The sequence below is a fragment of the Martes martes genome (genome assembly GCF_963455335.1).
Source record: "Martes martes genome assembly, chromosome: 11".
Lineage (NCBI taxonomy): Eukaryota > Metazoa > Chordata > Mammalia > Carnivora > Mustelidae > Martes > Martes martes.
The window spans coordinates 60,678,539-60,703,164 of NC_137899.1; the positions used below are offsets into that span (position 1 = coordinate 60,678,539).

The window sequence follows — 24,626 nt, forward strand, 5'->3', positions numbered from 1 at the left end:
CTGGTCCCCTGCACATGCGGCCCTACCACTGACTGCAGCCCAGCGTTCAGTCTGACATGGACTCAGAATTAGGCCTAGTGACGTCGAGCACTCAAAGAGATGTCAAGGAACCTCGCTTCTCATTTCGGCTCTCCACGAATGGCTGACAGCCAGTCAGCTGGTCAGAGCATCTCGATGTACCAACCTGGGCTCTGGGCCCAGGAAACAACAGTGCACTCGATGGAGTCTCTGCTTCAGGGAGCTCACATCCTGATGAGGGAGACAGAGAATAGATGAACAAATGCATAAGTAATATGATTCCAATAGAGGCCACTCCTGGGCAGAGTTGTACTGGGTAACGTGATAGCATGAGGAGGGAGTGCGGGCTGCTCGGTTGGCTGAGGTAGAGCGGAAGCCTCCGAGCAGATGGTACCTGAAAGATAAGGAGCGCAGCAAGGGTGCCAGGCAGGGGTGGGAGTGGTAAGCCCTGTGAGCCCACATCACTCTTCCCAGTGTATACAGAGCCTGGTATACTGGATATTGCATGCAAACTGGAGTCTAGTGTGTCAGACTTCACTCCTAGGGCCTAAACAGTTTTTAAAATATTTTACCTGAATTTTTAGCCATGCTAAAAATTCCTCATTCATAAGAACATACGTAAGTAATTAGGGATTTAAAAGTTCTTTTCCCTTAGACTGTGATCTTTTAAAAGCAACTACTTTGGCTTTGTTCACAATAGCAAAAAGAACTTAACAGAGATGGATGATACTGCCCCCCAAGGTGGTGAAAACTGGGGTGGGGCTGTGGAATCCCTTTCTCTCTTTACACACAAAGCCCAGGTATGTATACAGCCCAGAACCTCCCAGTACATCTGTAGTATGAAACTTTCATGGGTTGGGGGTCAGATACAATAGTTCCTGGGCATGGGTTGGGGGTCAGATACAATAGTTTCTGGGCATGGGTTGGGGGCAGATAGGAAACGACGTCTATAATAGTTTCTGGGGAGGGGCTTAATGAAAAAGGGTTGAGAAACACTGATTCGCGTAAATATCTCATCTAAAACATAATAGAGGCTAAACCCCCCCACTGTCATTCTATATCCCCTCTTTTTTTTTTTTAAGATTTTATTTATTTATTTGACAGAGACAAAGAGGGCACAAGTAGGCAGAGTGGCAGGCAGAGGGAGAGGGAGAAGTAAGCTCCCTGCTGAGCAGAGAGACCACAGCGGGGCTCAATCCCAGGTCCTGGGATCATGACCTGATCAGAAGGCAGATGCCTAACCAACTGAGCCACCCAGATGTCCCACTATGCCCTCATTCTGCTTTACTGCCCTTTCTAGCACTTACCACTACCTAACATGACATGTTCTCTTGCTGCTGCTTATCTGGGCCTCCATCTAGAATGTAGGTTTCAAGGCTTTGTTCCCCACTCTGTCTGCAGCACTCTGAACAATGCAGGCACAGGGCGGTGTGGGTGCATTGGTTGGATGAAAGTAGGCTGTTGGCTTATATGTCCTCAAAGGCTCCTCCTGCTGTCAAGTTCTATGATTCTAAGATGCCCTTAATAGCATCATTTTTGATCCATCCCAGGGGCCATTCCTTGCATACCAAAAGCTTTGCATGAGAAGGTGGCCTCCTTTATGCCCCCTCTCACCCCCAGGACCAGCTGTGTTTTGGGAAGCCTTCCTCCGTGTATTTATCAAAGCAGCTCCATGGTCAGAAACCAGTGTAACAGAACCTCATGCTGCATCAGGTGGCGATGAGCAGACCACAGCATTTCTGAAATTATCAACAAGATACGGACCTTTCTGATTCACACCCAGCTTCTGACCATCAAGAGGGAGGTAGTACCTCTCCTTGGCCTTTTGGCTAAGATCAAGTGATCTTGATCTTAGGGAGGTAGTGAACTGTTCAGGAATCTTTCTTGGAGAAGAAAAATTCTGGAGTTGTCTGAATGCAGCAAAAGGCATGAACCACAGCATCTTCAGACCTCAGGGAAACCTCACACAGCATCCATACCTGCTGTCTTGTAGCTCTAGATCTCAAACCCCAAGTTTGAACACTGGTTGCTTTCAGTGAGTGACAGATGACAAGTTATTAACCTACACGGTAGCTTATCTCTTTCATCTGTAAACCGGGAATAGTAATAGGTGTACCCTATAGGTCAATTAATTCGTGTAAAGGACTCAGAACCATAGTAACATCTAATACACTATAGGCACTCAACAAATATTAGCCACTATGACTACAATTAGCATTTTGGTTTTCACTTCTTTTAAATTTGAAAAATCTTTTAATCTAAGAAAAGAACATCCCAAGTCTCTGTATGAAGGGGATTAAAACCACTACGCAGTTCAACAGAAATCCTACAGCCCCAAGAAGCGCTCCTGGAAAACCAGTGATTAAGCTCTACACAAGTATTTTACTCCCCAAGAAAGGGAGACTCAAGGTTGATGTGACCAGTCAAAATGACCGATCAAACTCCAGTCTCAACTACTGACCCCTCTTGTACCATGTTCCCAGGTGCTCCTCATTATCTAGGAAGTACAGTACATGTGTGCTAATGGGACTTCACTGTTGTCATAGGAAGGAGGGGTCATGGGTGACATGCAGAAACAGAATGCAGAAAGCAGGACACTTGACCTTCACAGAGAATCATGGAAGTTCCCCACAGCCCATGTACCAAGCAGAAAGTCCTTCCATGGAATCCCTAACAAAGGGTAATACTTCCAGAGAACCACTGCTTTTCCCAATAGCCTTTGCTAGTGACTAGCTATCAACAGCCAGAATTAGAAGGAAGCAATAGCTATCCTTTATTCCTAAGGACCCCACCATTCCCAGGGCAGTATGGTGAAGGCTCTGGAGTTAAGCAGGCCTGGCTGTGTAATTTTGACAGTTACTTACCCTCCTCAAGGTTTAATGCCTTGACCTACAAATACAGATAACAATAGCACCCCCCTCAAGGCCTTCCCAATAGAGTCAAACAAGAGAATACATTTAACTGTGTTTCATAGTCCTTAGGTGCACTAGTCCTATAGTAGTCCTATAGCTGGAGCTCAATATATTGTAAATCCTATCATTATTATAACCACCCACTCTTTCCCCATTCGACTACTAGAATATATGTTAGCTAATCAATAAAAGCAAAATTCTAGCTGTCCACCCAAATTAGGCCCTCCCATACTCCACAGTAAGAATTCTCATTAGGCCTCACTGGAGGTACATGTGTCAGGGCCTCTGCGGCTACAGGTAGCCAAGCAATTAAGTTCTCACTAGTGGAACACAGTGGACGGGTTACCCTTGAAGGCCTGGTCATAGCACACTGTATGTGCAATCTCCACACTCTTTTCCTTTCTCCCAAAATGAATACAAATGTTCATCCTCAGGGAAGGGCCCTAGGGAACTCAGCTTGTACCATAGAGAAGAGGAGTAGACTTTGGGAGAGCAGAGATGTAAGATGGACTGAAGCTGAAGCCCTGAATGACAGCATGGAGCTGAGTAGCCTGCCTCACCACCCTGGATCCTTATGGGAAAGAGAAATTTCCTGGACTTTTCATCTATGTTATGTTGGGCCTGTTTGTTACAATAGCTGAATCTTTTATCTTGGCATGTCCACTCCCTGGGAGAAATGACTGAGCTGAAAATTTATAATACTTTTGAATAAGCTGCTGAGAAAAATCACAGACACAATATGAGAGCCAACTCACATGTTAGGACAGGAGTTAGACTATGAGAACAAAATATGTTTTAAATGCCCTTTAAATCTTGTAGATATACCATGAAGATCAGCCTGCATACTGTTTTTAACTCCTCTGATACAACAAAGAAGCCACAGCTTTCTTGAGTGTGTAGAAAGTGTCTGATTAAAGGCAAAGCATGGAACTAACTCAAAGCCTTTAAATTCCTATGGCTTCAAAAGTCTTTATTTCCAGGCAAAATGTGAAAGTGAAAAAAAAAAAAAAAGAAAAAGAATGACTAACTCTGTTTTTAGGAACAATCTAATCTGGCCCTTGGAGCTAAAGGCTTCACGGTAGAGGATACTTGTCTAGATACAATTCAGTGGATATCAGTTTACGTTCCTTCATCATGAACTGGTGCGATTGCAGGATGGGGATGCAGAGATTTAACACAGAGCCATGAATCATGCCTTTTGGAGGCTCACAATCAATCTAGAGGGGAGACACAGGCATTCTGAAGGAACAGTCACGGAATGCCGTCTGTAGAACCCATGACACCACATAATACTAAAGCATTACAGCACCAGCTCAGTAGTTATTAAATGTTTCCTGTGTGCCAGGCACCGTGCTAGGACTCACCACTCACTTAACCCTCATAACAGCCCTATAGCATGGGTATCACATTTCTTACTTTGTAAATGAGAAAATTATACTTTAGTAAGTTGTCCAAAGTCACAGAGCAGCCCCCAGAGCCTGGGGTGTCTGATCCCAGAGACCACTCCCTCAGCTATCAGAAGGTGTGATGTACAGTGGAGGGAAAGGAGGTTTCCAACCGACAGGTGAGCCCTGTCCCATCCTCTGGGATGCTGGCTCAGCACTGGGGGGAAGAGAAGGGTCATAAAATTCAGCCCACAAGGCAGTCCCAAAGCTTCTCTGAAACTCTCTTTGCTAGGAAAGGACATCATAGTTAGCATCCCCAACCTTTTCAGCCTTGCCAAACAGCTCAGGAACTTCTAAGACAGGCACATGAAGCCACCCAAATTAAAGTCTTTAGATTCTTTTTTTTTTTTTTTTTTTTTTTTGAGACAGAGGGAAAGAGACAGAGAGAATCTTAAGCAGGCTCCACACCCAGCGTGGAGCCCCACACAAGGCTCAGTCTCACAACCCTGAGATCATGACCTGAGCCAAAATCAAGAGTCGGACACTTAACTGACTGAGCCACCCAGGCACCTCTAAAGTCTTTGGATTCTTACATAACCTCGGAATGGAAAATGTTCATCCCTAATGAGAGAAGGCGATGCCTCTGTTTTTTTGTGACTATGGAGAAACCATTTTAACAGCTTTTACTTTCTTTTTCTTCTTTTAATTTATTAAAAAAAATTTTTAAGTAGGCTCCATACCCAATGTGGGGCTTGAACTCATAATTCTGACATTAAGAGTCACATGCTGTATCAGCTGAGCCAGCCAGGCATCCCTACTTTTACTTTCTTTAAGTCTTAATTTCCCTGTGTGAAACACTTCTTCATTCCTTATTGGGGAGTCTCAATGTATGCTTTCCACATTCTCTAGGAAGGTGCAGGGACAGCAATCTCAGGTTTATATAGTATTATAATCATTTTAGGGGAAATTTAAATTTCTGTATTAAATTTCAAGTCCTTCTGCACTTTTTCTACTTCTAATAAACAGTATCTGTAATAATGGATCACGGTTCACTCACATCTCTCCCCCACCCTTGCTCTATCACTTCTGTGCTTGGCCCCATGACTTGATTTGGCTAAAGGAACATTATGGACATGACATGAATATAGGCCTTTAAATGAGTTTCCACGGTTTGGTGTGGCCCTTGTGCTCCCGTGGTCCGCCATGAGAAAAGCATGCCATTCATAGTTGCTGGCCCTTCAGCCAGGTCCCAGAATGAACACATGTCAGCTGACTTGTGCCTAGCCCGCACAGGATCGGTACCAGCAGCCTGAAGCAGAGTTACCCAGCTGAATCACCTTGCACACCAGAGAGCATGGGAATAACTGCTTACTGTTGAGAGCCAGTGAGTTTTAGGATAGTTTGTTATGCTATATATATTACTGTGGCGGTAGCTGACTAATGGCATCATCATTTTATATCAACTGGAAAAGCGAAATTATAGGCACAAATCTATGTATGTATTAAATATTTATGTATGTATGTATGTCTTAAACATACTGTGTGATTATTCCCTTGGACTGCACAAGCATCCTGCCACCCAAAACACACCATTTCTCAATTACTTGAAAAAAGATTCTGGCAGGTTAGAATGTAGAAAAAGGGGATCTGGGTGGCTCAGTTGGTCAAGCGTCTGCCTTCAGCTCAGGTCATGATCCCAGGGTCCTGGGATCGAGTCCCACATCTGGCTCCCTGCTCAGTGGGGAGTCTGCTCCTCCCTCTCCCTCTGCCCCTCCCCCCCAACACACACTCTCTCTCTCAAATAAATAAATAAAAGCTTAAAAAAATAATGTAGAGAACAGGTTCATAAAGTACAATAAGTACAAAAGCTCATTTTGACAGTGAAATGTTTATGCTAATGTCTCCCCACGTGATACAGATGTGGAAGATGTGGAAGAGAAACAAGGATCTATTTTTCACGGAAGAGATACATAAAATACAAAATTTCAGAATAAAAAGGGTACTGATGGTGAAATAATATCTTTAGGCTCATACTCCCTATAATCTCCCTCAGTAATTTTTCTGTCCTTCTGTCAATATGCTTTAAGCTACCACTGCCAATGCCATTCTCTTCTCTCTTCTCCCCACAGCCTACCCCCACCCCCAGTTCTGCCAATACTCCCAACACTAAAATCTAGCAAGATTTCAAGAAGCTCCTAAAAAAATTTTTTAAAGAAATCTATAGGTCACAGTTTAGGAACTGTACCAAACATCAATGTTTAATGCATTGTGATTATTGATAATCCTGTTTTCACTCCCATACCAAAATAAAATAGCAAACACTACATGAATTAAATTAGTCAAATGAAATGACTTCAGTAAAAAATTTTTATTTCAATACAGATTTTGAAATATTAATGGGACTTTTAGCATTGAACAAAAAGTGAACTAGATTTGAAGAGATCTAGAGGCCAGTTAGTTTCCCAGATCCCTACAGGGCTTTGCAGCGGGTAATGGAGTCCCCGAGTGACATGAACATTACAGAAGGCCTAGCGGAAACTATAACCATAATAAACATTCCATATCATTGTTGAGGCTGGAATTAATTTTGTTAAGATTTTTAAAATTTTGGGCGCCTGGGTGGCTCAGTTGGTTGAGCAACTGCCTTCGGCTCAGGTCATGATCCCGGACTTCCAAGATCGAGTCCCGCATCGGGCTCCCAGCTCCTTGGGGAGTCTGCTTCTCCCTCTGACCTTCTCCTCTCTCATGCTCTCTCTCATGCTCTCTCTCATTCATTCTCCCTCAAATAAATAAATAAAATCTTTAAAAAAAAAAAAAGAGAGAGAGATTTTTAAAATTTTAAGTACAATCTACCCCCCAGTATAGGGCTTGAACTCATAACCCCAAGATTAAGAGTTACATGTTCCATAGACTGAGCCAGGCAGGCACCCCGTGGCTGCAATTTTTTTTTTTTAAGATTTTATTTATTTATTTGAGAGAGATTGAATGAGAGAGAGCATGAGAGAGGAGAAGGTCAGAGGGAGAAGCAGACTCCCCAAGGAGCTGGGAGCCTGACGCGGGACTCGATCCTGGAAGTCCGGGATCATGACCTGAGCTGAAGGCAGTTGCTCAACCAACTGAGCCACCCAGGCACCCTGCAATTATTTTAACTCTATTTGGTGACACTGGCTGACACATGGGTCTCCACTGGAGGTCCTGACAATGGCCCCCATCCTACTCCCTACCCCTTCCCCCTTTCTCCACCTTCTCCTACCACACCAGCCTCCTTGCTGCTCCTCCAAACATATCAGATACTCTTGCTTCGACCCTTTGTCCTTGCTGGTCGTTCTGCCTGGAAAACTCCACCCCCCACCATCCCGAGACCCAAACGGTTCCTTCATGCCCCTACTTTGTTCAGGTCCCTTCAAAGATGCCTTCCTCTCAGAGGCCATCCCAGACCTCTCAAACAGGCCTCTCAACCTCTGTCTTCTCATCATAGCGTAAGGACTTTGAAGTTATCTTATGGACTTGGATTTTTTCTTGCTGCTCCCATGAGCACAAACTGTGTGTGGTTCACTGACATATCCCAGCTCCTGGAGAGTGTCTGCATAGCTTGCACTCAATAAATACTTACTAAATATATAAATAGGAGTTTTAGAAGTTGCTGCATGGGGGGGAAAAACCGAAAAAAAAGTGCATTTACTTATTAAATCAGATTATTAGGACAAAAATCTTTTAATGCGTAGAATCCGTGGGGACGGAGAAGGAAAATAACTAAAGAGACCCTCGACAATAGAGTTGGAAACCATTTTCTTATTCAACTACAAAGAAGTCACATAAGCTTGGACCAGCTGGTTAACTGTATCAGATCTCAGTGCCCTCTTTAAGAGGGAAAACCAACGGTTTTCTGTAGGACTGAAAGTGATTTCAGTCATTGTCAAATACCATTTAAAAACAAAGAAGTTAAATATTCTCTGCAATCAGTATACAACTCAACTATTGCCACTCGACCTTCTAAAACAAGGCCTATCCCACAACGTCCCAGAGAAGCTTCCAGAATGTGAGTATGTGACATTTCAAACACTGTAATTAAAGAGATGCACAGCCACTTAGCCAGGAGGGCATGGCATTTGGTTAGATTCCTATAGCTATGTTCTTGGACTGCTTCATAAAAGCCCCATGAATCCTCTCAAATGATTCACCATAAACCTTTACAAACAATGCCTACAAAATCATCTCCTGTTTTTCCATTGCTTGGTTGGTGCAACATGAAAGAATTATGTTTTCTGTTTATATAGTTTAATAAACCTCTCTAGACTCTTAAAATGCCTTTTCTCCAAAATGGAAAATTGTATTTATCAAATATGGAAGTCATTTTTCTAATCACATGATCTAACGTCTCAAAAACTTAAATCTGGATAAACAATCCTAAATTAAGGCTGGTATATTTTGAAACAGCAAGAATTTGCGTGTGGAATGTTTTAACAGCTCATGGATTCCTATGACCACTCAGTATGACTTACACAAATACAAACCAAAACTCTACCAGGGAAATCAAATTTCATCAAATATCTCCAAGTAAAAATGTTTAACAAAAACCAGAAATGTGTAATGTTAGTTTGATTCTTCTTCTTCCATCATATTATGGAAACATAAAGAGGACAGAAGAATCTGCCGGAATGTGGCACGGGCAGCATCATCATGGACGCAAAGATAGTATGATAATATTAGCGCTAATATTTGCAGGATGCTTCCTTAGCTGCCAGGCCCCTCATATGCATGTTTTTATTTAAACCTCATAACAACACTCTGAGATAAATACTGTCTTCATCTGACAGAAGTTGAGGTCCAGATAAGTTAAATAACCTTGGTCAAGGTCACACAGCCAGTAGGGTTCAGGGCAACACCACTACTCACTCCACAGGAAAGCTTCCCACGCAGCTTCCTCCAGAAGGCAATGAAGGGGGGTAACTGGAGAGCTTTCTTTCCTTCAGAATTCACCAGAGCTCCAACAGCTAACATACCAAATAAATGTGGTATATCACCACACCTTGAGATACGTACCATTATTCCCATTTTAGAGGGAAAAAAACAAATAAATAAAATAAGGCACAAAGAGGTTATATACTTGACAGAAGGAACAAAGCCAGGATCCCAAGTGAGGTAAGCTGGCTTCCATAACCACAGAATGGACCACTGTTCTGCTGTTGTTTTCTTTGCTCCTCTAGGCCAAGCGCTCTTGCTCACTCATGACCTTTAACCTCCTCAGCTTCTTTATCTACAGAATTAGCTAGTTGGACTAGATCACCTCTAGGTGTCCTTCTGGCTTTTCAGTGATACAGGGCTCAAATTCATCTGCTCGAAATCATCTTTTTGCCATGATGAAAACTCACAGGTTAGAGTATTTGAGCAGTTCTGATTTTTCTCCTCAGGGGAAGAAAACGCACCCAATAATGATCCTAATACACTTTCAGGATTAAGGCTCATTTTTTGGAATTTTGTATAGTATAAAAGAAAAATCTGAAATCACAAAGTTTTCATTTTAAAAAACAGTTAACCATTTCCTGAAAAGAAATGGAAATTTAAAAACAAAATAAAATTATAAGCTACTATTCTTTCCATTACACCTTGTGCAGTCTGGATAGCTTTTTGGCTGGAAATAACTGTCTTCAAAATTTACTACGCATCTCAGCATCCATACATACTCCATTAAAACACACGACCTGGGGCACCTGGGTGGCTCAGTGGGTTAAAGCCTCTGCCTTCAGCTCAGGTCATAATTCCAAGGTCCTGGGATCAAGCCGCACATTGGGCTCTCTGCTTGGCAGGGAGCCTGTTTCCCCCCCCTCTCTCTCTCTGCCTGCCTCTCTGCCTACTTGTGATCTCTGTCTGTCAAATAAATAAATAAAATATTTTTAAAAAATAAAATAAAAAATAAAATACGACCTCTCAACAGTGTCATATTAAATACAGTGATTAGCAGGAGTGGAACAGTTTCTTGCACCATGTTTTAAAACCATCTGTACTGGTTGCAAACCAGTATAAGAAGAGAGATTTCATAGAAACATCTTAGTTCCTAGCTTCTCTCTCCCAAATAAGGACAAGAGTCTGCTAGCTGCCTGCACTCCAGCCTGACAGCACTGGGCTGCAGGTGAGCGGCAACTGCCTCTATGAGCAAAGCCAGGGCTCTCCCTAGTTTGCCAGAGTGGTGAGGACCTCTCCCAATTAGATTGAATTTGGTCACTGTGCTCATACACTGTGTCCTGAGGGCATCAAGTTTGAGAGGTTTAGGAGACAGGTTTCCCATTTTGGGCCTTTGTGCTCGAAGTCCATACCTGACATAGTAGCCCATCTTCAAAACTGTTCTACGTTAAATGCTTGCCTCCAGTAAAACTAAAAATTACACCTACAGAACTGAAACCCAAAAAGGGCACACCCCTTTAAAAGCGTTACTCCTTCTAATAAAAAATAAAAAAAAATTTAAAAATCCACAATCTTCACAATGCTAGTTGATTCCATCAGTGTAAACCAATGGGTTCCCAACTCTGACAACAAATTACAATCAACCTTGACAGGTGCTCAGACTCAGATCACCCCATGTCAATCCCATCATAAGCTCTGGGGGTAGAACCTTTATCCAGGTTCACCCATGTGATTCCGATAACAACTCCTGTTGAAAACTGCTGCCACGAAGGGACTTGTAAATCAGTAAGACTGATTGCTGCAGGCCACTGATAAGAATAATTCTCATTACTTTACAATATATATTACATTAACACTTAAGGTGCCATTACCTTTCTGGTTTTGACAAAATATTATGTCTTTGTTCTAACATCTGACATGAAATGTCCATATAACGCCCCTTAACCAAATTTCTTGTCTGGTGTTCCCATATTTCAAACAAATACTTTGGTGTGGGCCTCTCTCTGAAAGTGCTCAGTGCTGAAGTGAGGCCAACATACAGAAGGGAGTTTCCAGCTCAGGGAGAATACTGAGACATATTAGGTTAAAGCAAACACTGTCAGCCAATGAGTTGGTGCCAAACTCCAGATGTCTGGTGTCAGAAATATCCTATCCAAAGATCACCTCGGTAAAGATCTAAAATTGAAACTGTCTATAGCTTCCTCGGGGTCTATGAGAGATCCGCTGAGCCCTAAAGAGGAATTTTAGTCCGCAGTCCACCAGCCTGTCAGTTATCTTAATAAAGTGACATTAGCTGGGGATGGGAGAGGCCTAGATAAGCTCATCTAGAATTTCTGGGGTGAAGGCTTTCGGTAACAGGTCCCTACCTGACAAAGAAACTTCAATACCCCATTTCTTTCATTGGATGTTTGATACCTGAAGAAGCATGGGCATAATAATTTATGCTTATTACCATGCTGTTCAGTTTACTTAATGGTAAGCTGTACAAATAGGTCTTTACAAATTTCCACGCTTTTGCCATTACTTATATAATTACACTATGTACTGACAATCAGGCAGCTGAATTAGCATTCGAGAGACTTTCGTTGAATGATTAGGTAAGAAAAATGGTGCTTCAACTGTACGCCCAGATGTGCTCCTGCAGCAGCTGCTGAAAGGCCTGGGATGAAGTCAGAGGACCTGAAAAGTGCTCTCTGTGAAGGACACCAGGGAAGTGTCCAGCAGGAACGGCTCTACACAAACCCAGGCAACTGGGGTTTCAGCTCTTCATTCACAGTGTTTATAGCTGGGTCCCGTTAGTTATCATTGGTCCAGACAAATTTTCAAATTAGTGCACATGAACATAATGCCCATACTTTAATTTGGAAACCTAAACTAAAAGAGAAGTTTGGGGACGCCTGGGTGGCTCAGTTGGTTAAGCGGCTGCCTTCGGCTCAGGTCATGATCCCGGCATCCTGGGATCAAGTCCCACGTCCGGCTCCTTGCTCTGCAGGGAGCCTGCTTCTCCCTCTGCCACTCTGTCTGCCTGTGCTCATTCTCTCTCTCTCTCTCTCTCTCTCTCTCTCTCCGACAAATAAATAAATAAAATCTTTAAAAGAGAAGTTTGTGTGTATAGTGTTAAGTTACCAGGAGGATCCCACCCTGAGAGAAATAAGTATCTGCGAGGAGGGAAAACTAGTTAGCACCTTTAGACAATGCAGTAATGACAACCATTTTAGAACTGCCAAAATCTTCATTCCATTGTTGTTATTGGGATGAGGGGATGCTCATGGACCTTCCCAACCACTGTAAACAACTTCAGCAGCCTGGAAACATCTATTTCTTTTCTTTTCTTTTCTTTTTTAAATCTTATTTGTGTTTTTTGAGAGACAGTGCACATGAGCGGGTGGGGGGTGGGTGGGTGTTGGAGGAGCAGAGGGAGAAGACAGAGAATCCCAAGCAGGCTCCACACTCAGCTTAGCACAGAGATGGGCACGGGCCTCGATCTCATGACCACCAGATCATGACCTGAGCTGAAACCAAGTCAGACCCTTAAGTGACTAAGCCACCCAGGCACCCCTGGGAACATTTCTATTTCTACTGGAAGGCAGGCACCAAAGTATCTCCCCTATGATCCAAACTGCTGCCTTTGGAAATCCAACCTTTCTTCTATATGTGAGGCACTCAGGTACACAAGAGCCTCCACTGGGGTCCTGGGTGGCTCACTTGGTTAAGCCTCTGCCTTTGGCTCATGATCCCAGGTCCTGGGATTCAGCCCCAGCTCAGGCTCCCTGCCCAGCGGGAAGCCTGCTTTTCCCTCTCCCACTCCCCCTGCTTGTGCTCCCTCTCTCGTGGTCTCTGTCAAATAAATAAAATCTCAAAGAAAAAAAAAAGAGCCTTTATTAAAATGTAAACATCTTGTACAGGGCCACAACGCAGGCTGTATAAAGCAGGTACTAAAGTACAGGAGGACACCAGAGAACAAAGCCTACCCCTTACGCCCCTGAGCATTTTTCTGGTTGTGCACTATTTAAGCTACATTATTTGTTCTATGTGTTGGCCTATGTCTCATGTCAGATGGGACACATGCTGCATTCTTAAGCAGTGGTAAAGAGCAATTAGCTGTGCCTCGCTAGTAGGTGGCTAATAAACAATAGCTACTGTTACTATTTTTTTTTAAAGATTTTTTTTTTATTTTTTTTTATTTGAGAGAGAGACAGTGAGAGAGAGCATGAGCGAGGAGAAGGTCAGAGGGAGAAGCAGACTCCCCATGGAGCTGGGAGCCCGATGCGGAACTCGATCCCGGAACTCCGGGATCATGACCTGAGCCGAAGGCAGTCGTCCAACCAACTGAGCCACCCAGGCGTCCCGCTACTGTTACTATTTTATACAAACAAGAAGACTATCAGAACTGTCCAAATTAGAAAAGCTAAAAGGTAGTTGGATTCAAGATTCAAAATCCTGCCTTACAGTCCAAGCTTCTCCTCCCCTCAACCTCCTGCCTCCTTTATTACCAAACTGCTCCAGCAAAAAGCTGAGAGAAAGCAAGATATGCTTTTGTCCTACCATTGTTTAAGTCGTAGAATGTTCTAGGCAACCACATACTGTAAGTAAGGCAAGAAATCATTCAACTGAGCTTCATAATATCCTCAACGTGGAACAAGCCTCACCAAGTTCAACTCCTAAGTATGAAAATAAAGACATGCATTTCTCTTTCAAATCTACTTAAAACAAAGTCTTCTTCAAATTCCCTTAATATACACTGTTTGGGCTAACTGCATAACTGGAATTTATGTCTGCCATAAACACACATAGAAACACATAAATGTATTATTTTTCATATATGCACACTTCCAAAGATTAGCTTCAAAGATGTTTTTCACCACCCAAAGTTACCTTGGAACTTTCTCTTTTTACCATCCAAAACACTTCCCAATTTTTATTTTCATTTCATTTCAAACACTTCTTGAGGAAGAGGCTGGGAAGATGTCAAGGCCCATCCTCTAGGAAGGGGCTGTGCTTTGATGAGGAAAAGTATACAGGGGCTTACCCTAAAGTATGGTGAGCAGGTACTCAGGTGCTACAGGACAAAGAGAGAAGGACCAATTGTGAAGATGCTATTTTCTGAGGTAACAGAGGCTTTCTGTCCTGTAGGAAAATATTTGTCTTACAATCTTACCAAAATAAACATGCTGGTTCATATTTCATTAGATTACTTATTTAACTCCAAATCAGAAGTACTTCTAGGATGGAATAATGTTTATTTCATAAGCTCGCACTGAAGGTGAATTAAATACTGTATGAAAATTGGTTAATACAATCTCTGGTACATGGTACTGACTCCCTAAGTGGTAACAAGAAATGGATCCATGTTTTGTGAGGCCTGCAGCTTTAGACTCTTTATGGGAAAAAAATTACAAATACAAAATGATTACAAAAATTATCATTTATTTAGAGTAAGAAATCACAACAAAATATAAAATTTTAAAAGCTAACATTACCAAAACATCACAAAATCAAAATCCAGAACAAGAACCCAGTATGTGAATTCACCTGCTGATAACACTGCTATAAATACTTCTTTTGGGCTTCATATTCTTTGATTACTTCTCATATGACAATGATATATATTAATATTATTTTCTATAAGGTGCAAACATAAATCAGTCTTTCCTCAAGTGTGGGTGATCAGTACTATTTTAATTACTGGTAATTCAGAAAAGTTACTTTCAGCCTCCCAGCTCCTTATTGGTAAAGCCATATAAATTTTTAGGATCACTGTCAAACTTGTAAACACCTTTATTAATTTTCCTTCATATATGAGCCATAAGAATTCAGGGCATTTCAAGCTTTCTTATGCATTGACAGACTTCAAATATTCTTTATGTTGATGACACTAATTAACTAGTTTGCTGTCAATATTTTTTGTTGTGTTGATACACACACACACGTGTCAAATGAGCAAGAAACTTAAACACAGACGGTCTATAAAAAACACGGTGCATTTGTAAATGTACACTATCTCACACTGCATTATATATAATTACATATAATTTTATAATATATAACCATATATGAATGTAAATACGTAACATATATGTAATATAAATATTATATATTATATGCTATACTGCATTATAGAGTACATTCCTAACAGAAGGAACTTCCATATTAGCTACACTTAGATAAGAACTGAACTCCCTACTCAGAATTTTACACATTCAACAAACAGAAGAATTTTCTAGACTTGCTTCTGGCTCCATACATTTCAAAGTAATTCCTACTGGTAGATGCCGTAGTACACATCCATACTGCAATACTACCTCTGGCCCCATCCCTGTGTGTAAGGACACCGGGTGAGCTGGCACAATGGACAGTGGTCCTGGGAAGTGACTGCCATATTCGGAGAGCTACGAATAACTTAACTAGACACAGAGATGACCAAGAATCATAGAAATATGTACCATTAAACCCAAACTAAGTATGTCCCAAATTCAAGTTTCCCCTCATTCTATCTCAAAGATACTCTCAACTCCGAGGTCACTGAACCCAAGGAGACATGTTACAGAGGGGAAGTCACAGAAGAAAAGAAAAATGTTAGCCAATGGCTGTTAATCCTACTTTTCCCATTTTTACAACAAGTTATGATCCCAAGAACACCCTGCTGCACACACTTCTAGGGCTTCTCCAGGACCCTGGAAAGGGCTGTGTAGGTCCTAGGAGTGTATTCATACATGGTAAAACATGGGCTGTACAGCTGTGGGGCCCTGGGGCTTGAGCTTCACTAGCTTCACAATAAATCTGCTTCTGCGGTCCCTATCATTACCCATCATTTATCTCAGTCTGTATATATATGGTCTTTCCAAATAAATTTCAATTCCTTGGAAACAGAAAGTACTGTCTTGAGTACTAGCATATATAGTAAATACTCAAAAATATGTGTGGTAGAGGCATCCAGGTGGCTCAGCCAGTGAAGCATCAGCCTTCAGCTCAGGTCATGATACCAGGGTCCTGGGATGAAGCCCTGCATCAGGCTTCCTGCTCCGGGGGAATCTCCCCCACCCTTATCACACTGGTGCTCTCTCGTTTGCGCTCTCTCCCAAGTAAATAAATAAATAATATTTTTTAAAACGTGTGTGGTAGTCCTCACTATACATAGTGATTCTGACAGAGAGTGAGCTATGATATAAATTATAAATGTATATAGGTATTATATACACATACATATATATACATACACACTTATATATGTACACACATGTATGCATGTGGGTGTGGAGATATTCACATACACGTATATATTAAATATGTATTATATATATATTTACTTTATATACTATATATGTCATTTATCTATATAGTATATCTATATATCAATTCTCTATAGAATACCAAAGACAGAATGAGTCGTCCGATGTCAATAATTAAAATATGGCATGGAGATCTTGTCCCCTCAACGATGTCCATCTCAGAAGAAAGTCACCATTCGAGTCTGGCAGAAAACAAATAGGGCTTCCTTTAGGAGGCCAGTGGGTGAGCCAAGCAAGGGCCACTCTAGCCATTAGGAGAATAACAATGCTAGATAGAGTCTGGAGTTAGTGACCCAAGAGAGTCACTCTGACTCCTGCCAGAGTGAAGAGAACTACTGGGAAGACTTCATCCTTAAAGAGAAAATCCATTAATGCAGTCCCTGCTTGCAGTTGGCCTTTAAATAAAATAATAGGTGAAAACTACTGCAACACTGCAGGCTTTAGTGCAAGGGAAAATATAATTTTCTTTAAACTGATCGAGCATATTAAAATTGAAAGGCTTTTTTTCCAAACCTCCAATAAATTTCTGACATTTGCGGTTTCTGATTTTCAGGTTCTAAACAAACAGTATGTGCTATTCAACACTTGAGCAAGGTCTACATGGAGCAAATCTGTTACTTCATCATGAAACAAAGTACATTATCTTAAGTCCAGCAAGTTCAGTAGCATACCGGCCAGATCTGAAAGCAGGGGTCAGGATGGGTGGGGGAGAGAAATACCAAGAAATGTGGGGTCTGGTTTATTGTCCTAAAAGCAAAAGCTAGAAAAAAAAGGGAGGCTTCTTAAAGGGGTCTGATAGCATTGTCCTGTCTCTCAGATCTCAGTCTAAAACACAAGGCCTTTGGCTTTGAGATAGTCCAAGGGAAAAGGGAAAGCCCCTCACATCAACTGTCACCAGGCTGCTCTGGCCGGGAGACTTCTTCACTGTCATCACTGGGAAGAATCGGGTTTTCTGGAAACAACCAGCAGTCTGCCCCTCTAGTACAGTTACGGTGGGAGAGGTCTCCAAAATACAGGCATTCTAAAGGAAGCTCTTTACCTAATATGGAGGCTTTTATCAACCCAGTCGGTTGCAGGCAGTTTTTCTGTCCGTGCATCTGAGTCACACACCAGAAAACATGGACACTACAACCAGAAAACAATCAAAACTTTTGAGATTTAGGAGATCAAACGTTCACTAGCAAGGGTCCACAAAGGGTGAGCTGTTTACAGGTGAGAACTGGCGCAAATGGAAAACTGTTCTGGAGAATGCTGTGAGTTGTTAGATGTAGGGCCCCCCACACTGGGTGGTATGTATGCGCCCTCACGCACACGCACGCACTTGAAACCTCGCCTGGCTCTGTACCTGGGACCTTTTTGGGAACTATGGGAGGGAGCAGCGGGCACCTTGCCGCCAAGCCACAGGGTACAGGCAAAGAGCGGGGCAGGCAGTGACAAGCCTTTCATTCATTCACTTACTCCTTCAGTCATTCCTTCTCCCCACAGGAAGTGTCCTCAGAGGAATGTGCCCACAAGCTCAAAGCATAGTGCCTCTTTCTAGTCCTGGGTTTTTCCAAATAAATACAGGCCACAAGGAAAGGCCATGCTGGAGGCCACTGGCCTTGACACCACTTTCCAGTCCACAGCGGCAAAGGCCTCTGCCAGCACCTGAAGTACCTCTAGCCACAGAGTAGAGAAAGTGGCCAGAGCCTGTAACCCCAATGCAGGACTGCTGAAGGGTTTCCCATTTCCTGTTTGCAACCTTTCCTGGGAAGGGCCTCATGATTTCACAGAGTTGTAGGTGGACACATCCCACATTCTGTTAACCTCTACAGTAGTCTTTCATAGTAGGATTACAGACTTTTATGGTAAAGACACAAAATGGCAAGAAAATCAGGTGAAAGTACTGTAAATCAGTACTTTACACTTAATCTTCCTCAGCCAGTGCATGGGGTAGGTGCTGTCACTGTCCTCACTGTACAGAGGCAGAAACTGAGGCACAGTGAGGCTGACAAGCATCAGAGGTATATAGTCAAAACCAAACATGCTACGTTCACTACACTGCCTCTCAGATGATCCTTGCTTCAAGAGTTCAGAGCTATTTTCTCAATGATGAAACACAGACCAATTGCCTCTGGTGGGGGTGGGGGGGGGGAGAGTAGGGACAGTATTATCTAGCTCTGCTACCGGTCTAAAATCCAAATTCCAGTTCACACTTGGCCAGCCATGGAAACTTAAGGCAAGTTATATAACCTTTCTGTGCCTCAGTTTATTCACCTATAAAGTGGGGATAATAAGGGCCTATTACCTATTCTATATACCCATCTATTTAGCATACTATGGTGTTACTTTAAGAAGATAATGTAATTATTTACTAAACTATTGTTGGAGCAAAATTGTACACTATTGGCAGTAGAGTAAGTACCTTATTTTTCCATCCAGGGACTTTGACCTTTACTAATTAGATGGCTTACAAATTTACCCTCTGAAATGAAGCAGCACGGATTTATCCCTTTTGGTTTTGGAAATGAGGAAACTAATAGAAATGCACAAAAACCTGTTGACATGCAGCATCAAGAACCACCAAGTCAAAGCTACTATAAGCCACCAGGTCAATAGTATTTCATCTCCTAATATGGCCCCTACAGGAAAAATCTGAGTCAATAGCAAAGCTGAGGCTCCTAACATCTGGGGAAAGCTCGAAATGAACTTTTAGTTGAGTACTATCACAAGAATAACTAAAATGGGTCAGATTCTCTGTTTCAGTTTAAGAGGTGCAAGCTGCCTTGGGGCCTTTGCGGTATCTATTCCCTCTGCCTGGGTCCTGACGTTCCCCATGTTCTCATGGCTAACTTCCTCCCTTCTGTCAAGATTACCCTTTAGCTTCTCAGTGAAGTCTACCCTGACCAACCAATTAAAAATTCTAACTTCCTCCTCTCAATCTACCCTTAGCCTGCTCTAATCTCTCTTTTTCATAACCACCTTCAACATCCTATTTAATTTATTTTTATGTTGAGTGTTTATTGTCTATCTCCCACCACTAGAACATAAACTCCCCAAAGTTGGGATCTTTGTTCACCAAAAATACCAAGGGCCTAGAACTATGCCTGGTATAAGATAGATACTAAATATATATTATCACATAAATAAATTTAACATGCAGAGGTACTTTTACAAATTTACCAAATAATCAAATCTAACAAGAATAAATAAACAGTTCCCTTTCTGAGACCAACACCCAAAAGATTTCTCAGCACTGAGATGCACGGACAGCAGGCATTTCATGAGTCTGTGACATTGACCTTCAGCGCTAAATTTAGTGCCCTTGGTGTTTCTGTGATTCCTAGTTACCAGTTTAGCTTCACCTATCTAGGATGTGCATGTCAAGAGTGTTTCTACAAACTCAATTATCTATTCACAGTAAGAATCAAATCTTGATCAGCTCTTCCCATCTCCAGGACACAGAGCCGGGCTATGAATGAATTGAGAGCAAAGCTGATTAATAAACACTTAAAACTGCAGGCTATGGGATTTCTAGGCAATGTAAGTTGAAGGAAGGGCTTGGGCTGGGATACCAGGGTTGTCCACAGAGACAGGCAGGCAATCCAGTACTAGACCAGCAATGAAAGGCAAGGACCAACACAGAAACGAACACGGGTGTTGCACTCCTCTAGGAGGAAGAGAGCTAAGACAGAGGATGGGAGAAAATCACACTTCCCTTGATTCTACAGCCCCAAATCCTTGTTCCTATGGGTACAGGAAAATGGTTAAAAACAAGAGCTAAATGCACATACGTAACAGAACAGAGATAGCTATTCTCCATTTAATGCACTCAATCTGAACTAAGTGTTACAATTGTATAATGAAAACTGTAGGCCTTGTATACCAAAGGCCTTGAAAAAACTGTCAAGTAAAAACCACGCCATAGTCCCACAAACCTTCATGTTATTACTGCTTAAGGATTCTGACTAGCAGTTAAAAAGTAATAACTCAGAAAGTTCCCCAAGATGGAACTACCACCTGAGCATACTTCTAATACTCTTATGATTACTAAATAATAAGCTCTGTGAAAAAATGAAAAATAATATTAAAATAAATCTTTTAGCAGTCCTTTCATGCATCTTTTTAATGTGGCCACTCAATAACAAGGACACGCAATCATAAGTCAAATATTAAAAAAAAAATCTGCCTCCAAAAATTTATGGACTGAACCAAAAACAATAAATAAATACCACTTAACAATCCATACAGAGAACTTTCACTAAATGCTTGGTCCAATATATCTGTACTCATGGCCCCTCATCAAGTGTACTTGTACAGTACACTTGATGTACATCAAGTGTACTGCCTACTAATCAGGATGTTTCTACCCTTCTAAGGTCAATTCTTATTTGTCCATACAGGGCTGTCTTTAAAAGCAAAGGGCCTCTACTCTGTAGAAGCACCCAATAATTTAAGTTCATCTCTTCCCTCTGGAAATTTCAAGTGTTTGTTCATTTCAAGCATTTATTTTCCATAAAGCTGGCTGGTTTTAAACTAATTCCAAAGTACAGTCATTGTTAGCCTTGCCACACAGTGTGCCTAAGTCATAACTATTGTTATAAACTTAATTCTTCAATATTTTCATTAAAAGACTAGCCCTTTGGGGATGAGCATAACTTAAAAACTGAGTTTCAGAAAATTTACAGAACCTTTAACCCTCTTTAAAAATGTTTACCCAATACTAACAACAATTTCTGCAAACCTAAAAAGCTCCTTTGATCCACCAACCATTTAAAATCTAATTGATTATAAACTAAATCCTCAAGTGGGATAACTGCCTTTAACACATTTTAATAAATATAACTGATATTTCATTTAACCAGCTAGTCCAAGTAGGCAGCCAATGTGGGAAAATTATTACTCACCTTACATTAATTATAGTTTATCCTGAACTAACTCTTGGCGAAAGTGAATGGGATATGCAATGACAGCCCTCCTTAAGTCGGGAAATATTATTTATTTATATATGTATATAATACGTATTTATTTCTTATTTGTTTCTACCTATTGTTTTCTGCTTATTATTGAAAGGAAAGGAATCTGAACTAACCAAATTTCTCTTGGAACTTTGCATTACTGGAGTTTTAGCTTTATTTTAAACAGCCCATCATGAAAAATCTGATTGATCCTTTAAGTACCTTCGGTTATAGCTATTCAGTCATAATATGAATCAGCAAATTTGTTACTCCATTAAATTCCTGCTTTTAAGGCTACCAAAACTTGCCTACTTCTCTCACACCTCTCTCCGAGGAGACGGCGGAAACTCTTATACGGATGTTTTAAAACTTTATAAGTTTCAAAACCTAGACAATTATTCATCAGGAGTTATTTCTTGAAAGACATTCGGTAGACATTTTTAAATGATTGCTTCCCATTCCGGATGCTCCTGCCCCTCTTATCCTATGCTCAACTAGCAGTCAACGCTTATTAAGCACCCACTGTGTGCCAAGAGAAAGCATTATACTAAGCAAAGAGCATAAGGCTCGCCCTCATTTTATTCGTGCATAAATACACAGCAGTCGTGATTTATTCTCACAACTTTGTAGAAACGTGAGTTGCATCCACATGGGTGAGTCCACAGCATTCATTTGGAAATGGATTTCTGGGCTGAATTTACAGGTTCTCCGTATTGGACAGCCCCGACGGGACATCACGCGGTCCCTTCACCTTCCAGCCCATACAGGAAAACTCGTGGGCGCCAGCCACACCTTCTGCAGGTGGCTGGATCGCCAGAGCCAGACGAGCCCGACTCATCTCCCCTCGCAGGGACACGGAGTCCGTAAATGCGTGCAAGCACTCCTGCGAATTCAAGGACTTGTTGCAAGGCCCCGGGGTCCCGGCCAGGAAGGGAAAGCAGCCGGCGCCCCCTCCCCCGCGGCCACCGAGTCCCCCGCGCCCCCGGCGCTGCGCAGGCCGCCGCCGCCGCGGATCCCGGGCGCAGCCGACGCACCTCGGGCCTAGCACCAGTGGAAAGGCGAATCTGAGCCGGGACACGTTTAAACGCCCGGCCGCGGCCCCGGGGGACTGCTCTCCAGCAGACACAGCCGCAGGGGCCTCCCGGGCCGCCCGGCCTGGGGCGTTGGGCGCGGCCCGCGGGCGCCCCCGGCACGTCAGCCCGCAGCGCCCCGGCGTCCGCGCCAGGCCAGGGCAGGGGCGGGTGCCCAGGGCCCCCAGGCCCGCGTCCCCGGCCCGGCCGAGCGAGCCCCGCGGCGCGGGCGCAGAGGGCTAGAGCCGGGTCCTCCGCCCGCGGCCGCCGGCTCCCGCCCCCTCCCGACGCACCACACCTAGCAACCCGCGCTGACAGGACGCAGTGGCGGCGGCGGCGGGAGGAGGAAGCGGAATGGCTGCCGCGGTGGAGCCACCCCCGCCCCCCCCCCGCTCCCACCTCCCAGCGGCTGCAGCCGCCGCCGAGCCCTGACAGCTCTAGCCCGGGCGGAAGCAGCGGGCGGCGTGCAGCGCCCGCCTCCCGCCGCCCCCGGCGCCTCGGGCCGCCCCGACCACCAGGCCAACTAACTCCGCGCCCCTGCCCAGCGTCAGCCGCCCGGCCCCAGCCGCGCCCTCCGCCCCGCGCCCCCTCCCGCGGCGCCCGACCCGGCCGCCGCATCTCCCCGCCGCCCGGTCCCTCCTCCCGGCGCCCCCGCCGCGGCGCACCCCCACTCCCACCACTTCGCCGCCGGCGCGCACGCCCCTCGGAATCCCCCAGCCCGGCCGCCCGCCGGCCCCGGCACCTCGGGGCGCCCGCCCCCTCCCCCACCCCGCTCCCCGCCCCCCCAAGCACCTCGCGCCTCCGCATCCCGTCACCCCCACGCCCCGGGCTTGCACACACCCTCCCGCCCCGCCGCCGCCTGCCTCCCTCCCGGCCACCCCTGGCCATTCTGGGGTTCTCGCCTGGGCAGGAGTTTCCGCGCGCAGGGCACCCCCGCCCACCCCCGGGCCATTTACCGATGTGGTTGTCCTCGATGTGCTCGATGAGGTCGGCCAGGGTGGGGAAGTGGAGTCCGCAGCCCCCGAATCGGCAGGTATTGGAGAAGAAGGAGGCGGCGGCGATGCCTGTCATGGTGCTACATCGAGAGCCCCCCTGGTGTCGGCTCTGCGAGCGCCGGGCCGGCGGGCGGAGGGAGGGAGGGAGGGAGGCAGGGTGGGGTGAGGAGAGGAGGGGCTGGGGGAGGGGGAGAGAGGCGGGGTGAGGGGAGCGGAGAGAACGGGACGGAGGGAGAGGGGGCTAGAGCGATGAAGGAGAGCGAGGAGAGACCGGGAGGCAGAGGGAGGCGGTGGCGGCGGCGGCGGCGTCGGGAGCGGCGGGGGGAGGGTGGGGGTGGGGGTGAGGCCGCCGCAGCTGGGAGGAGGGACCAGGGCGCGCGGCAACAGCTGTGCGGCCCCAGCCTCGGCTCCTGGACCGAGGCCTCACCTGCGAGCTCCTGCCACCAACTTTATCTTGTCGGCCTGCCCTTCACAGTTGGTAATACATGCAATCTGTTTGGAGCTTCCTTGGTTATGTGTATTACCTTCTTGATATATACACATCTATTAATTACATATGCATCCCGCGATGAGAATTCAGGGAGTTACCCAGGCCCCACTCGGGGGCATTTGTTTGCACCTGGCCACCTGTCTAGGTGTGACACTGACATTCACAGGGGACCCAGGAAAGGTAATTGTGTGCACCTTACTCTTTAAACCTTTTTTTTTAAAGTCATTTTTCTCTGGAGGTTTGTACTAACTAATTGATTTTAATGAAATTTCCCTCTAGGCCAAAAGAAAGTCTTAGCTTTATTTAAATTTCAAAATAGATTTCTTGATTGTCAAGTGCATTTGCCCGTGTTTTACATATGTACCACGTTTGTTATACTCCCTGCTCCTTTTGGGAAAACAAAAACGAAAATTATTTCATTTCCCCAAATTATAGCACCCCACTGCCCTATCTGAGGTCTGGGAATTGATTCACTCCTCTTTCTGGGAGCAAGACTATTAGCAGAAAGGACAGTGCATTGGTTAAGGCTAGAAGGAGTAAAAACAGGGTCAAGGGACATATTTACTCTTCATTTAAAAGAGAAAAGACTCCTACAATCAATCTTGATTACACATTTAAACCATAATGT

The 24,626-nt window shown here is 44.1% G+C and overlaps 1 protein-coding gene across 1 annotated transcript in view; it reads right to left on the reverse strand.

Moving 5' to 3' along the window:
* The window catches only part of JAZF1 (JAZF zinc finger 1), a 319,073-nt gene extending 295,446 nt beyond the window's left edge, over positions 1–23,627 (reverse strand). The window contains exon 1 of the mRNA XM_080818609.1: positions 23,470–23,627. Coding sequence (XP_080674735.1) covers positions 23,470–23,584 — 115 coding nt within the window. The 5' untranslated portion in view covers positions 23,585–23,627. The remainder of the gene's footprint in view (positions 1–23,469) is intronic.
* Between the last annotated feature and the right edge of the window lie 999 nt (positions 23,628–24,626).